This window comes from Coregonus clupeaformis, chromosome 19 (assembly GCF_020615455.1).
Source record: "Coregonus clupeaformis isolate EN_2021a chromosome 19, ASM2061545v1, whole genome shotgun sequence".
Taxonomy (NCBI): Eukaryota; Metazoa; Chordata; class Actinopteri; order Salmoniformes; family Salmonidae; genus Coregonus; species Coregonus clupeaformis.
The window spans coordinates 32,139,028-32,153,950 of record NC_059210.1 but is presented as its reverse complement, the minus strand read 5'-3'; the positions used below and the strand labels follow the sequence as shown (position 1 = coordinate 32,153,950).

Here is a 14,923-nt window from a genome sequence, read left to right as displayed (position 1 = left end):
ATAAGAAGCCAAGCTTACCTCCTGCTAGAGAAAACACAACCTCACCCGACGTAGTCCAACACACAATACACAATACGAGCTAATTTCACAACAACCTTCAACCTGGCATTTCTGCTTTCCACAACCCGAGTCATATTGATAACCTTACCAATAAAAGCTATGAAGTCAACTTTATCATTATCAAAGTGTCCTTTGACACCGAACATTCATGAGCACAAGATTTCTGAACAGGCCTCAAAACCATGCCAGGACCATCGGAAGCACCAGCCCCGACTGTAGGTCCACTTACTACAGGTACATCCATGTAAGCTCCAACAGTCTGCACTGTAGTTCTACCAATCTGTTTTACGGCCTCTGCATATGATAGATCATGACTGATCATATATCTCTGAGCCTCTCTCTGTATCTGGCATCCACCAAATGCTGCACTGTGTTCTCCCCCACAATTACAGCACTTAACCTTCACATTGCTTCCACATTCACCGTAATCATGTGCTCTCAACATTTGACACATCTTTTCTTTCCTTTACACTGAGCAGCTACATGTCCCATTCTTTGGCATTTAAAACACTGCAGTGCATAGGGGACACATTCTCTAACATTGAAACTAAGGAATCCTATCTGTACTTTTCCCGGCAAGACTCTCAAACGTCAGCATCACTGATAAGCTTTCACTTCTTAGACCTACTGATCAACCTTTTGGCCTCGATCACTCTGCCTCCCTTCACATTTTCTTTAATTTCATCTGTGGACATAGATATTGGGACCCCAGTGATGACTGCCCTCAATCTAGCATAAGTACCTGGGACATGGCTTTTAATCTTTTCCCGTTAAGCTTTTCCATTTTCAGAATCTTCTCTTGCTGAGACTGGCTACCACACAATATTAACAATCTATCATATCCAATGAACCGAGCTAATTTCACTTCACCTAGCTATTTCTCTATGGCATTAGTTAGTCGGATAGGGTGTAAGTGAGGCCCTGTGGTCTCATCAAACACTATCACCACTTTCCCCTCCAACACATCATTACGCTTGCTTTCTACCTTGGCCCCCTTTATGCTTTCTTTACTAGACGCTCCATTGCTTTCTGGACCATGATCTCTCTTCTTCCTGGTCTTTCCACTACCCAACCATTCCGGTCCTTGACCCTCATCCTCCCGCTCCATACCATCAGAACTGACACCCATACTGTTCGCACTCCAGCACAGCTGTTGCTTCACCAACTTTTTATCGATTTCCTCCGCACTACTCCCCACCATTTCCGACCAGTTCGTTCCTGTTGCTACCTCCCCCTCTCATTGGTCGAGAGGACCAGTTTACAGTCACTTCTGAATGCTCTGAAGTTTCTCAACAAAAATATAAAAACACTAACGCACAGCTTCAAATTCAAAACATTAGTATCAACACAAACGGTGCCCCCCTCTGTGCGACAATGATACGTCATCAGAAGTGTCCACTTAATTTGAGGGCTGAGGGGAGAGGGTGTTGTCTTTTACTTGTTTGGAATGCAGCCAATGAAACTGAAACAGTGTATCCCGAATAGAGGCAGCAAACAATGTACCAGGCCAGCTGTGATTTACAACTTGATAGCAATATTATTTGGACTACCAAGAAATGTTTTGGTGAATTATATTAAATCATGCATTGAACTGCATCCATCTATTCTGCCAACAATGCCTTAGTGTACGTCATGGAACGTTGAGTCAAATATAACCTATTTTTAAAACCTCTTATGAAGTTGGTTTTGTAGCATAAACTGGGAATTTGATATTTTGGACTGATATTATGATTATCTGTTTGTGTGAGATCTGCAAAGTAGTTAAAAACACAGTCAGTTCCACTTTAAATATATACAGTGCCTTCAGAAAGTATTCACACCCCTTGACTTATTCCACGTTGTTGTGCTACAGCCTGAATTCAAAATGGATTAAATAGATACCCCATAATGAGAAAGTGAAAACATGTTGATGAATTTTTTCACATTTATTTAAAATGAAATACCAAAATATTCACACCCGAGTCAATACTTTGAAGAAGGACCTTTGGCAGTGATTACAGCTTTGTGTCATCTTGGGTATGTCTGTATTAGCGTCGCACATCTGGATTTGGGGATTTTCTCCCATTCTTCCTTGCAGATTTTCTCAAGCTCTGTTAAGTTAGATGGGGAGCGGCAGTGAACAGCAATCTTCAAGTCTTTCTGGCTAGCACCTTTTGCAAACTCCAGGCGTGTGGAAATGTGCGTTGTTCTCGGGAGTGGCTTCTCTCCCAAAAAGGCCAGATTGGTGAAGTGCTGTAGAGACTGTTGTCCTTATGGCAAGCTCTCCCATCTCAGCCAAAGAACTCTGTTGTTCTGTCAGAGTGGTCATTGGCTTCTTGGTCATCTCCCTGACCAAGGTCCTTCTTGCCCAGTTGCTCAGTTTGGTCGGACGGCCAGCTCTAGGCAGAGTCTGGGTAGTTCCATATTTTTTCCATTTCCCAATGATGGAGACCACTGTGCTCTTGGAAACTTTCAACACTCTATACATTGTTTTATACCCTTCCCCAGATATATGCCTCATCACAATTAAATATTGGAGATCTACAGACAATTCCTTGGACTTCATGGTATAGTCTCTCATTTGACATGCACTGTTAACCGTGGGACCTTATTTAGAAAGGTGTGTTTATTTCTAAATCATGTCCAAATAATTTAATTGGCCACAGGTGGACTCCAATCAAGTTGTAGTGACCTCTTAAGGATGATCAAATGCCTCAATTCGTCTGGGCATGGACTCTACAAGGTGTCGAAAGCATTTTACTGGGATGCTGCCCCATGTTGAATAGAGAGATCTAGAGTGTCTAAAATAAATAAATACATGTCAGAAGATTTCAAAGGGTTCCAATATTAAGGCAATGCAGTGGCATTATTCCTCTTGTGTCAAGTTGGCTGGATGTCCTTTGGTTGGTGGACCGTTCTTGATACACACGGAAAACTGTTGAGCGTGAAAAACCCAGCAGCATTGCAGTTCTTGACACACTCAACCCGGTGCGCCTGGCACCTACTACCATACCCTGTTCAAAGGCACTTAAATATTTTCTTGCCCATTCACCCTCTGAATGGCACACATACACAATCCATGTCTCTTATTCTTCTTGATTTGGTACGCGGATCGCATCAAACATTTGTTCATACACCACCACATACTGTACTGGTGTGCGAGGCCATTCACGGCCTACCTACATTAAATTCTTTGATACAGTAATACAACATTGGGAAAAAGGAAAATTGCCCTGCCTACAATTAGCCCTCTCTAAAAAAAACACCATCACATTCCACTATTTAACCCTATCCAGTCCTACTCCAGACCAACGTTTTGAGTGGACATAACACTACTACTCAATACCCCCTGTAGCTGTTCTGCAGTAAATCCTCGCAATCCCAAGTACTTCTCTGCCGCTGCCACCACAACCTATTTTCTGTGACTTTCGATCCATTTCTGCTGTACAATTGATAACCATGGCTATAAATGCTAAAAAGACAACCTTACTGAAGCACATTTTCTTCCAATCACTCTCTCGGTCTCTGCCTACTCACAGGAATCCTCTCAAGATCCCTCACCCTGAACCCATCTTCCTCTACCACTCTCTTCACTGCTTCAGCCTACAACACTTTCTGTACTACTCTGACCCTGGCAACCTCAATCTGCCTTTCTCTCACCGGACACCTCCGATCTCCAGCCCTATGGTCGCCTCCACAACTAACACAAATAACTTTCTTCACCGACACCACACATTCCTTTGTCTCATGCCCTCCTGCACACTTCTCACATCTAGGCATCTCCCTCCTACACACAACATGCCAATAAAACTTCACACCTAAAACACCGTAGTATTTTAGAGAACAAAAGCTGACACGGGATAACTGACACTTCCTACCTACCTTAACCTTATCTGGCAAAGAGTCTGCATCAAAACTCAGCATGACAGACAATGTCTTCTCCGTTTCCCCATGCTCTCCACCAGATCTACGTCTCACCAAATTCTTGTCCCTAATCCGGAGAGCCCGCTCCCTCTGGGGGGAGGAAACACAAATCATCACGAGTCCACTCAGTTACCTTCACCAACTCAGCAGTCCCCAACCTCTTCTCCACCCAACCTGATAGCACATATGGATCAGCCAAAATCATTCTTATCATCCTCGGGACGAGGCCCGAACTCGGCGGTCCTCACCACAGATACTTCATCCTCACTCTCGGCAGGGTCCATCTCTGAACTACTGGACTACACTCAACACACCTCACAAAAATGTATTTCATTGTGTAGTGTTCTTATGGAGAGGAAATGTGTATGATTCAAAATAATCATTTTCTATTAAATGTCTGTCTTACATGCTTAGTTTCACACCTTCTATGTCCAGTTTCCTCTTCACTCTCAGATGTTGTACAGTGATTAGATCAACAGTGCCCTCCACTGGAATGGTACCTTCATTACAGAAGGGATTCATTGAACTGAACTCACTTTTGGAGCATGTTACCTGCATTACATTTTTATATATCCCTCTATATAACTGTTAATAGAACATTGTTGTTGCATTGTTGTTCAATTGTTGCATTGTTATACCAATAGGCAGGAAAAACATGATATGTTAGAATAATTTTCCAGTAAAATTACACTGACTTTCTGTGGCCAAGAGATGCATTATAATTGCTGTGTGGTGAATAACTTGATGCATTTAGCCATTTCAGGAGAAAAATTACCCCAACAGAAATGAAGATACAAATTACCCTCATCAAAACAATCAGCTTTTTAGGAAGAGGTTTTATTTCCTAGACATGATTTTAAAATCAGTTTACACATTTCCTTAAAAAACACATACCTAAAATAATCATATTTCATTCAACAATTAAAAAGCTGAATGATTCAATGCGTGAGGGCAAATACAGGAGGATTGATTACTCAGCAATCACTACCTTGTAACTTTTACTTGGATCTGGGTAAAAATGTGAATGTTGTTAAGTTTCCGTTCCTGTGATTAATTACACATTTTTGTTCATTAGTACATACCAAAGCGAAAATAAGCGCATATTGTTGGACAAGTTCAGGTAGTCCCTCCCAATTTCACTGTGTTTTCTTACATCTGGTGCCTAATGAACACGACCCTGATGTTCCCAACTGACAGAGCTGTGACAGCTTGTTGTTTCCGGTTTCCCCTGGCCCAGTTTTCAGCTCTCTGAAAAGACTTGCAGCTGTGCCTCCATTTCAATAATGATGTTAGAAAAATATCAAACAAGACAGTAAGCCATATACACTGCTGTCCATTCTGGGACGATGGTTCTCGAGGGACGTTGTTCAGAAGTCTAAAAACTTCCCAGTTAGTTCTCACATTTCCTGCAACTCTTCATCTTATCCCCTTGTGATTCTGTCATGATTAAAATAAACAACTTGAAGTTATAATTCTGTTACTGATTTGGACTTCTTTTTTACCAAGGTGGCTATTCACAAAAAGGATTTACGAAATTTGAACAGTTCCGCTCAGGTAATCGCCGACATATCCTCCTTACGCACTTTTATAAAAACACAAACACATTCCACGATGGCTAAGATTTTAAGTTGATGGCTGGGTTGCATTCATTAGGGTACACAGTCGCAAAATGTTTTACAAAGGAAAGCGAAAATGAACGTTTCTAAATGGACAACTTCAGGTAGTACACCCGTTTTAATCCATTTTCTTCCATTTGGTACCTATTGAATACCTTGGTCTAAAGTCCCTGAGATGTCAGTCCCTTGGCTCAGTCATCAGGTTCGGTAACACACTGCTCCACAATGTCCCGCAGATTGGGGTTCTCCATAGCAGCTGCTACTCTCTCCTTGTCGTTGATCTGTTTGTTAACTAGAGGAAAAAGGATAAAACCACAATAAGTTTCCTTCTATTGTCAAACTGCATAAATGTGACCAAATGGGTTTGAACCTGGGTCGTCTGCGCGCCACAAGTCATGTTATTCCCGCTGACCTAAAGCCTGAAGGTCTGTAACATATTACCAATAGGGGTTAATGGTTCACAGAATTACCTGTTTCATAAGAAAAATTCTAGTTGGGCTTTGTGGGTGGAAATACAAATCTATCCAATGTCTGACATTTCTCTTTTATTCAAAATACTGTCTGGAGATGTGGATAAGGTAGTGTAAGTCATAACACTTACTATCTTCCTCGGTAGAATGAGTTCCTTCAGAAATGTAAATGTCCAACTGTTGAACAAGAACAGAAAAAGTTAAACTTTAAAATAACAATAAATAAGCAATTAATTTGCATGAAGTTGGGAAAACTAAATCTGTGTGTTCCAACAGACAGGTCTAATCAGGGAGAAGGGCTGGAGGTTAGTGCACCAGAGATACGACCAGAGCCAGAAACCAACCACACAATGCATTTTCATAGGGGCACCTTTGTTCCAGAGGTACCTCATTATAAACCAAGACAGCACAAAGGGGAGAAGATATTACAACACTGTTTTCCATTTCATTATTGGCTTCAGAGACTACCCTCGAAAACAAGACAAAAAGCGCTATGCCATCAAAGGCTTGGAAAACAGGATTTTTAATCCTTGGATGAAAGAACGTGTTCTTACTAAACAGACTAACATTTTGTGCATCAACATTGATTTAGGGATTGGTTGTATGATAACACTTTTCCTCTGATGGGCGTAATCCCCCAGCTGCTTACCTTGTGTTTAAACGGCAAGCATCTTTGCAGTTTAACTTGTAAGCACAGGCCTGAAACACACGTTACAGAATAATTTAAATTGATCTCTGAAGTAGGCAATTTCTGTGTTTCCCCTAGGATTTTTTTCAGCAGCGGTGGCAGAGTTAGGGGGGCTTCCTGGGGCATACATCTATACATCTACATTATACTAAATTATATTTTCTTGCAGCTGCTGCTGAACGCATATGGGGGAAACAGATTTTTGAAAATGCATCGATAGAACATCAGAGCTACACAACACTCACAGGAAAATAATTGGCCCTATGGGAAGAAGGCCATGTTACAAAGAGAGTGAAAAGTGTGGGTTTTTCATAACTGCCATTTAACATTAGTCCCCTTCAGAGAATGGCTTGGAACATACACTGAGTGTACAAAACATTAGGAACACCTTCCTAATATTCAGTTTCACCCCCTTTTGCCCTCAGAACAGCCTCAATTCGTCAGGGCATGGACCCTACAAGGTGTCGAAAGTGGTCCATAGGGAAGCTGGCCTATGTTGACTCCAATGCTTCCCACAGTTGTGTCACGTTCGCTGGATGTCCTTTGGGTGGTGGACCATTCTTGATACACATGGGAAACTGTTGAGTGTGAAAAACCCAGCAGCGCTGCAGTTCTTGACACACAAATCGGTGCGCCTGGCACCTACTACCATACCCTGTTCAAAGGCACTTACATCTTTTGTGGTGCCAATTCACCCTCTGAATGGCACACATATACAATCCATGTGTCAATTGTTTCAAGGCTTAAAAATCCTTCTTTTACCCATCTCCTCCCCTTCATCTACACTGATTGAAGTGGATTTAACAAGTGACATCAATAAGGGATCATAGCTTTCACCTAGATTCACCTGGTCAGTCTATGTCATGGAATGAGCAGGTGTTCCTAATGTTTTGTACACAGTGTATGTAGACAAAGTAGCTCTAAGTAGATCAATGCTACATTAAGTCAGACCACCTAAGTCAAGTTATTTGACAACCTTGTGGAAGTAGAAACTGAGATTTGTGGAAGTATAAAATGCAAAGTCTGTTGCATTTCACAGAGGCATTCCAGTCTCAGTGCACTAATCTGCTGGTGTATGGTTGGAGAGGTGACTGCTCATGCTCCACAAAGCTTATCCTTCAATGGCCACCGATGCCACTATAGCTTCAAATACAACATTTCCCATTGAAAACATGGCATGCAGCTTTATCATGGCATTTCAAAATGTCCCTATTTCTTAAAAGTATAGGAAAAGGGGCCGCATTGACTCTTACATTCTCTGCCCATGCTGCCAGCTTTGAGGTAGACAAGACTGTAGTAGAGATGGTTGTAGCTCTATAAGAATGGTAGCCCGAGTGTCAGTCTGTCTTATGCGATCATGCCAACTCCTGGTCACTCATTGTCATGTTTGCCTTGACAGCGACAGCAATGAAGATGTCAAGAGCACAAACAGAGATCTGGGACCAGGCTATGAGAATGTGACTGTAGTGTTGTCCCGTAAAACATTGTATCAGTATGGATGCAAGAGGCTAAATATCTCTTGCTGTTCATGTCAGTTATGAACTGTTGTTTCTTATCAGTTGACACAGAGACGCACCGATTAGTGTAGCCAGAGAACAGTGTGGGACAGTTGGGGAGAACTTTATAATTATGAGGTATTCGTCCTCTCCAAGCTCTTGGACTTCAACACATTCTTCCGTCACGACATCCAATTCCTCCAACGTGTTAGGTTTCTCTGGGTCTCGAATAGTGCGAATGACATCTGGGGAAAGAAACTGGGGTTGTTGAGGTGAACAAGCATGTCACTTAGAAATGTTAACTGTTTCAGATGGTTATACTGACAACTAGCTAGCTATCAGTTGAATTCACAGTTGTCTGAATGTTTCATTATCATAGAGAAAATAAGAAATTGTAAAACAATTTCCCAGATCTTTTTGTGCGGTCTTGTCAACTCCGTTGGCCACATGCGTAACAACAACCAGAGTTGTCAGCACACAAACTGTTCTGGGACCAGGCTAGAGAAATAGTGCTATATCTAACTAACGCGTTAGCTAGCAAGTTTGAAAGCCATAATTTACTAGCACGCAGCCTAGAAATCCTAGCTATAACGTTAGCTAACTAGCTCTCTAGCTAGCTGTATCAAGATGCAAATAAACAAATTTACCGTATACTTCTAATGCTTTCTCTTCCATCTTTTTGGCCCTTGGTGCATTCGTGTTGTCTGGCAATCCGGTGAACTGCAATAACTTGGTGACTCACTGTAACTAAGTGAGACAAGGCTAGACACTACTTCAATTTTTCAAATAGCGCAATACTCGAGAAACTTTGACATCAGTGTTTTCACGATCGTCTAAACTGGACAGTATGTTCACAGTTTAATAAAACATACTAGCATATAGATTGTCTCATCAACGCGGTTTTTAAAAGTAAACTGAAGCTTTAACATCTGCGTAGGGTGTGACAAACGAAAGGTCGTCACTAGTTAACACAGCCACAAAGTCATAAACCCCGCCAATTTCTAAAAATGTGCATTCTTAATCTGATTTTAAAACTAACCTTAACCACAATGCCTAACCGTAACCTTAAATAAACCCCAAAAGCACATTTTTGTTTTCATGAATTTTTACGATATGGCAAAACATATTTGTGGCTGTGTTATCTAGTGGGAAACAAAACGAAAGCCTGTGCTGGCTGCTTACTTCCTCCTTCAGATTCAGGAAAAAGCAAACGCTGCAAGATCGATTCAAGTTCGGTTTTCTGCTATGTATGCATAATACTTTAGGAATTATTATTATTTGATGTATTCATGAATTCAATTATATTTTCAATAATTTGCCTTTAAAAAACAATTTGTGGTGTAAAATGTCAAGGTTTCAACAGTGATGCTATCCTTGCTTCTACTTCTTCTTCTTCAAAGTTTTATGGCAGACTGTATGAAACAAAAACAAAACATATTCCATTGCGGGAATGCAAAAAAACAAATCAAACAACCATCCAACTCATTCAGTCACAGTTCAAATTCCATCCCTACGCAGGAGCATTCATCGACAGAATTCCTTGTAATGCCTCTGCAGAAAAATCCCTGAGCGCTATCCTTGCTTGATTGTTACCGTATTTTTTTATTTTTTATTTGTCGTTCTCCTATTGGGCAATAGCAAATCAGCTGATACAGAGAACGCGTGTCATGTGATTTGTGTCAGGATGTAGGTAATAATGTTTACATGAAAGAGGAAAACACACGAAGAAGAAAAAGAAGACGATCATGTCCAAATGTTATTTTAATTGTTCTCTCAATTGACGACAAGTCGACAGCTGAGTATATGAAGCTGCAAATAGCTAAATTACAGATGAGATAGTATCAGTTTTAAGGCATCTGCATCAAATTGGACATGATTATGATAAAGATGTTGCACAGATCTGAAACTCGAGGTAACTGTGCATTAGAAGTCGCTCTCATCCCCGAGAACAACCTCTGTGAAAATGTTGTGGACACAGCAAAAGCCAAAATGGCCCAAGGCTGCTCCTTGCTCTGCTGCTTGAGTGGTACTGGGGGGCTGACAGTCGGCGACATTTCAGAGAGCAAGGCACCGGGGAGAACGGTTGATGGCACATATACAGAGTGAGTAAAGTGAGCTAAACAAAAATGTAAACTGCCATATGCATTTATTTGCACATTGATGATGGGATTGGTTAACACATCTCGTGTCTCTCTCTCTCTCTGTGTGTGCGGGTGGGTGGGTGGAGGAGGAATACTTTTCTTATATCTTCAAAAAGTTCACTAATTGAATGAATTCCTCCTTGTCTGTAGCTTTGCCTGGGAGGAGGTGACAGTTTACAATGGAGCCCGTGGCAGCCCTAGACTGCTGGCTGTGAGCTCTGAGTGTGAGCTGACACTGTATGAGCTGGAAGCAGAGGGCCCTACCTCTGGCCCTCTTGTCTCTGCCTCTGAGTTCACAGCAGAGAAGCTACTGCAGCAGGTCAAGGAGAAAGCCCTGAGTATGTGACACCAATGTCTTTATCATTATCAGTTTAATTCAGATTCAAAGTATTGGATAATATTAGTCTTTCAGACCACATTAGGGTACGCAGAATTAGCAGTTTACATTTACATTACATTTACGTCATTTAGCAGACACTCTTATCCAGAGCGACTTATAAATTGGTGCATTCACCTTATGATAGCCAGTGGGACAACCACTTTACATATTTTTATTTATTTTATTTTATATATATATTATTATTATTATTATTTTTAAATATATTTTGTAGGGGGGGGGGTGGGTAGAAGGATTACTTTTATACTATCCCAGGTATTCCTGAAAGAGATAGGGTTTCAAATGTCTCCGGAAGGTGGTCAGTGACTCCGCTGTCCTGGCGTCGTGAGGGAGCTTGTTCCACCATTGGGGTGCCAGAGCAGTTGTGCCTGAAGTTATACTCTCATTGTGATTTTCGTAGCTTTGAGTGTTCTTTTACGTCAATTCCAACTTTAATCTAGCCATATGAATTCGTAACCTATACTAAACTGCATTGCTTGCATTTTGATTCTGCAGGTGTGTCTGAGGTGGTGTCCTTGAGGCTGCTGTCCTTTGTGGATGCCAGATGCTTTCTCCTGCTCAACTCCAGTGCTATGGTGCAGCTGCAGTGGCAGCAGGGGGCTGAACCGGAGACCCTGTCCTGCTGCACCATCGTTCTGCCCCCAAAAGCCCCCCTGGACACATGCACTGACTACCAGCTCTGCAGAGGCATACTATTTGTGTTGACCACAGCTGGAGTCATATGTATCCTTAGCAGTTTAATGAGTAGTAGTTAGTCCTGAAACACAGGGCTGTGCAGACTTCTATGGCGTCTAGCCATAACTGCCATAGGAGTCAACAGCCATCTCTCAGGACAAAGTAGTAGTATCTTACTCTGTTCAAGATTGTCATTCAGTATACTGCTCTATCTTTAACGCAGTGCTCCAGATGTGTTTGACAGTGCTGAGGGGAGGAAGCTGGCCAGTGTAGACCTGCCCTCGTACCACACTGCTGGGCTGGGGGAAGACGAGGTGGCCCCCTGCCTGGACGCCTTCCGTCTCCTCCAGGTGTCTCCTGACCTGGGTACTGCTGTTGCCTGCACTCAGTCCAACACTGCCTTCGCTGTCGACCTCAACCACTACTTCAGGTAATTCCGCAGTAAACAGGGAAGAACTACCACTGAAACTCACCAAGATGGTTTACTTGTGATTCAATCTGTCCAGTCCACCTGGATGTCTCACAATTTGTGTTTCCTTGATTCCTTGCTTTCTCTTTCTTCGCCTCTTTCCCAAAAGCATTCAAGGAGAACATCCTTGGTTCCTCCCTTGGCACCTTTTCCTTCAATGCGTTTTTAGAAGGAGGCGAGGAGAGAGGAAGCAAGCCATCGAAGAAAGACAAATTGAGAAGGATTTTGGATGAGCCCCTTCTTCCTCTGACTGACAGATGTTGTTGTGGCTTTTTCCTGTCCTCCTGGTAGGATGTACCCAGAGCATCTGCTGTGTCGGGTGGTCCCCAGTCGCCCTCCCCTCAGGCCCCAGGATCCCTGTGACGAGGACAGCCTCTCCAGCTCCACCTACAGCCACACTGTGCTGGGCACCTCCTTCAGCACTGACCGGTAAGAGGAAGAGCATAGAATAGAACAGAATGGAATACTCTGTTGTCAGTCTTGTACATTATATTTTAGTTAAAGTGGAGTGTATTGCATACCATATTGTTTGTTTTTATCTTTAATCCCCTGAAAGGTAAATGGGGTTAATAATTATTTGTCTTCCTCCCTCCCACTTCCCCTTATCTCCAGGTCCTGGGAAGCTCGGCTGACTTCTCTGTACAACAAGGCCAAGGCTACCCCTCCTTCTGCTCCTCAGACTACGGGGGCTCCCTGGTTTAAGGATTTCCCCCACATCGAGTGTGGGCGGGCAGCTGTCGCTGCCAAGCTCTCCCAGAGCAGAGTCCCATCAGGGGGAGCCACCATGCAGTTCTCTGTCCCCGACACCGCTGCCCCGGTGCTGCTCTCTGTCTCTGAATTCTCCGCTGTGTTGACCTTTGTCTCCCCTGGCAACAGCGAGACAGCTGTGGCCTTCTGGGATCTGCAGTCCCAGAGTGTGACCTACCACCGGCTCACCTCGCCCACCGTGCCTGTCCAGCGTACCGCAGAGGAGGAGCTCAGCCTGCTTCTCAAGAGTAAGTCTGCTACTGACACATATGAGAGGTGTTTAGTGGTCCAGTCTCAGTCATGGCTCAAATCTGCTTGAAAATCAGAGACAAGGTTTGAATATTGCTGTCCATCAATGATTCCCAACCAAATGTACTGAGCTAGATCAATTTTGAAAGGAAAAAGGTTACTTTTCAGTCTGTCGATCAGTATAACATACTATGTGCCAGGGTTTGACATTAATGCTTGTCCGCTTGCCCGGGACAAGTAAAACAAATAAAAATTGTCAGACAAGAAGAATATAGACTAAAGTTGTTCGAATGGACAAGTAAAAAATAAAATCACACAAAAATCACAATATCAAACAATTTGGCTACTCCGATCAGAATTGGATCAGTGTCCTCCGGATGCAATGTGTTACACACTGTCCTCCCAATCTCTGCAGAGCGCATCGGAGTATAATATTATAGGCCTGCATTGACAGGAACGAGCGGTGTTTCAATCATGCAGTCACAAGATTATGTTTTTGAGATCAAAGCGAGCCTAGCCGAGTGTGCACATTTGTCGTTATTTATTGCTAGTTAGTGAGGCCATTTATAGCTCATTTTTGGTCAGCAATTCAAATCCTGGAAAAGTCATGGTGTGTGCATCACCTGCGTGTGCCAGTGGGTCGTTGCCAGAGGAGCGAGAGAGACATTTGCGCAGCAGATAAAATAATGATAGAGAACAGACTAGCAAGGTTACCTGCCAAACTACACTATGTTTTGAATTGGCTGTCTCGCTAGTTAACTATTTAGCTATTAGCATGTATTAATGTCATTGTCATGTCCGATGTCCTAAAATAACTTTCCATAGGCACTCGTGTATAATCGAAAATGACAGACACGCAGTTGATACGGGTGCACAGTTGATGAAACCAATGCTGCATACTCCGTTTGAAAAAACTTCTCTCAAGCGCTCAAAATTGGCTAGGATTCTCCTTTATTCAATACTAGCCATATCATTCTGACAACGTTACAAAAATATTGACAAGTAACTCCTATGCTGTCAAGATCTCCCCTGAACACAGAATATTTTAACCTAACAAATAGATAAACATTTTAGTTGGCTACCTCGTCCACCTTAGCCATTTGATCCCTGGTTCATTGAATGAGGGAATTCTTTTAGAAAGACATAAAACGTATTTGGTTGTAATTGTAATGTTGTAGGGAGGCCAACCATCCTCCAGGAGATTCCAGGAGAGCTACTGGGTGTGCAGGCTTTTGCTCCAGCCCTGCTCTAACACACCACATTGTAAAAAATCAGCTGATCAACAGAACCTTGATAAGCTGACTGGTGTGTTTGAACAGGGTTGGATCAAAAGCCTGCACAGCCAGTAGCTCTCCAGATGGAGGGTTGATGGACCACATGTGTTTTATACAGTAGCCTATCAGTGCAGTATTTTACTTTGTGGGGGGTTAAGTGCCTTGCTCAAGGCCACAACGGCAGGAGATACTGTATAATACATGGGATCAGAGACAAGCAGCCGTCCGTTGCCAATACAGGTGATAATAATGAATGTTATTTTGTGAAGTGGTTCCTTGCATAATATAACACCATTTTCTGTCACCTTTTTGGCCCACCTTTTTGGCCCAACTGTTTTGGGTGGTTGGGGACAAGTGACTTGAGCTTTCGGACAAGTAAAAAATCAGTCCTACTTGTCTGAAGGACAAGTGGCTAAAAAGGTTAATGTCAAGCCCTGTATGGGGAGTCAACAACCAATCCTATTCACCTGAAGCAAACTGAAATCACGCCCATTTCCTAAATTCTTTAGCTCACCTGAAGGAAGAACGTGTCACACAATTTACAAACTTTTCAAGCACATGAAGGCTATGAGATTTGGCTGTTAGTGGAGAGAGAGTACTCGTCCTCCTAGATGTTGCGAGTTTTGGGTCTTGGTAACGTTTTTTGTGTTTGCTAAAAACCAATTACTTTCTGCTCTGCTTGTGTAGCCAGTGCTTCCTTGCTTGAGTAAGATGGCCAGTGGGTAAGAGTAAGTTCAA

The 14,923-nt window shown here is 42.6% G+C and overlaps 2 protein-coding genes across 4 annotated transcripts in view; one reads left to right on the top strand and one right to left on the bottom strand.

The window, feature by feature from the left end:
- Nucleotides 1-4,772: 4,772 nt before the first annotated feature.
- Nucleotides 4,773-9,815, bottom strand: LOC121532107 (cytosolic iron-sulfur assembly component 2A). Of its 2 annotated transcripts, XM_041837812.2 has the most exons (6): nucleotides 8,881-9,815; nucleotides 8,314-8,478; nucleotides 6,699-6,748; nucleotides 6,181-6,226; nucleotides 5,735-5,871; nucleotides 4,773-5,400 (listed from the first exon to the last, which is right to left on the bottom strand). In XM_041837812.2, exons 1-5 carry the CDS (start codon nucleotides 8,906-8,908, stop codon nucleotides 5,771-5,773), a joined length of 390 nt encoding a protein of 129 aa, XP_041693746.1. In that variant the 5' UTR covers nucleotides 8,909-9,815; the 3' UTR covers nucleotides 4,773-5,400; nucleotides 5,735-5,770. The 2 variants fall into 2 exon arrangements, with proteins under 2 accessions (XP_041693746.1, XP_041693745.1); XM_041837811.2 differs by having other exon boundaries at nucleotides 4,773-5,871.
- Nucleotides 9,816-9,937: 122 nt separating this feature from the next.
- Nucleotides 9,938-14,923, top strand: part of spg11 (SPG11 vesicle trafficking associated, spatacsin) — a 102,591-nt gene continuing 97,605 nt past the window's right edge. For both annotated transcript variants that reach the window (XM_045227174.1, XM_045227173.1), the window contains exons 1-6: nucleotides 9,938-10,335; nucleotides 10,525-10,712; nucleotides 11,267-11,494; nucleotides 11,678-11,876; nucleotides 12,207-12,344; nucleotides 12,528-12,910. In XM_045227174.1, coding sequence (XP_045083109.1) covers nucleotides 10,106-10,335; nucleotides 10,525-10,712; nucleotides 11,267-11,494; nucleotides 11,678-11,876; nucleotides 12,207-12,344; nucleotides 12,528-12,910 — 1,366 coding nt within the window. In that variant the 5' untranslated portion in view covers nucleotides 9,938-10,105. The remainder of the gene's footprint in view (nucleotides 10,336-10,524; nucleotides 10,713-11,266; nucleotides 11,495-11,677; nucleotides 11,877-12,206; nucleotides 12,345-12,527; nucleotides 12,911-14,923) is intronic.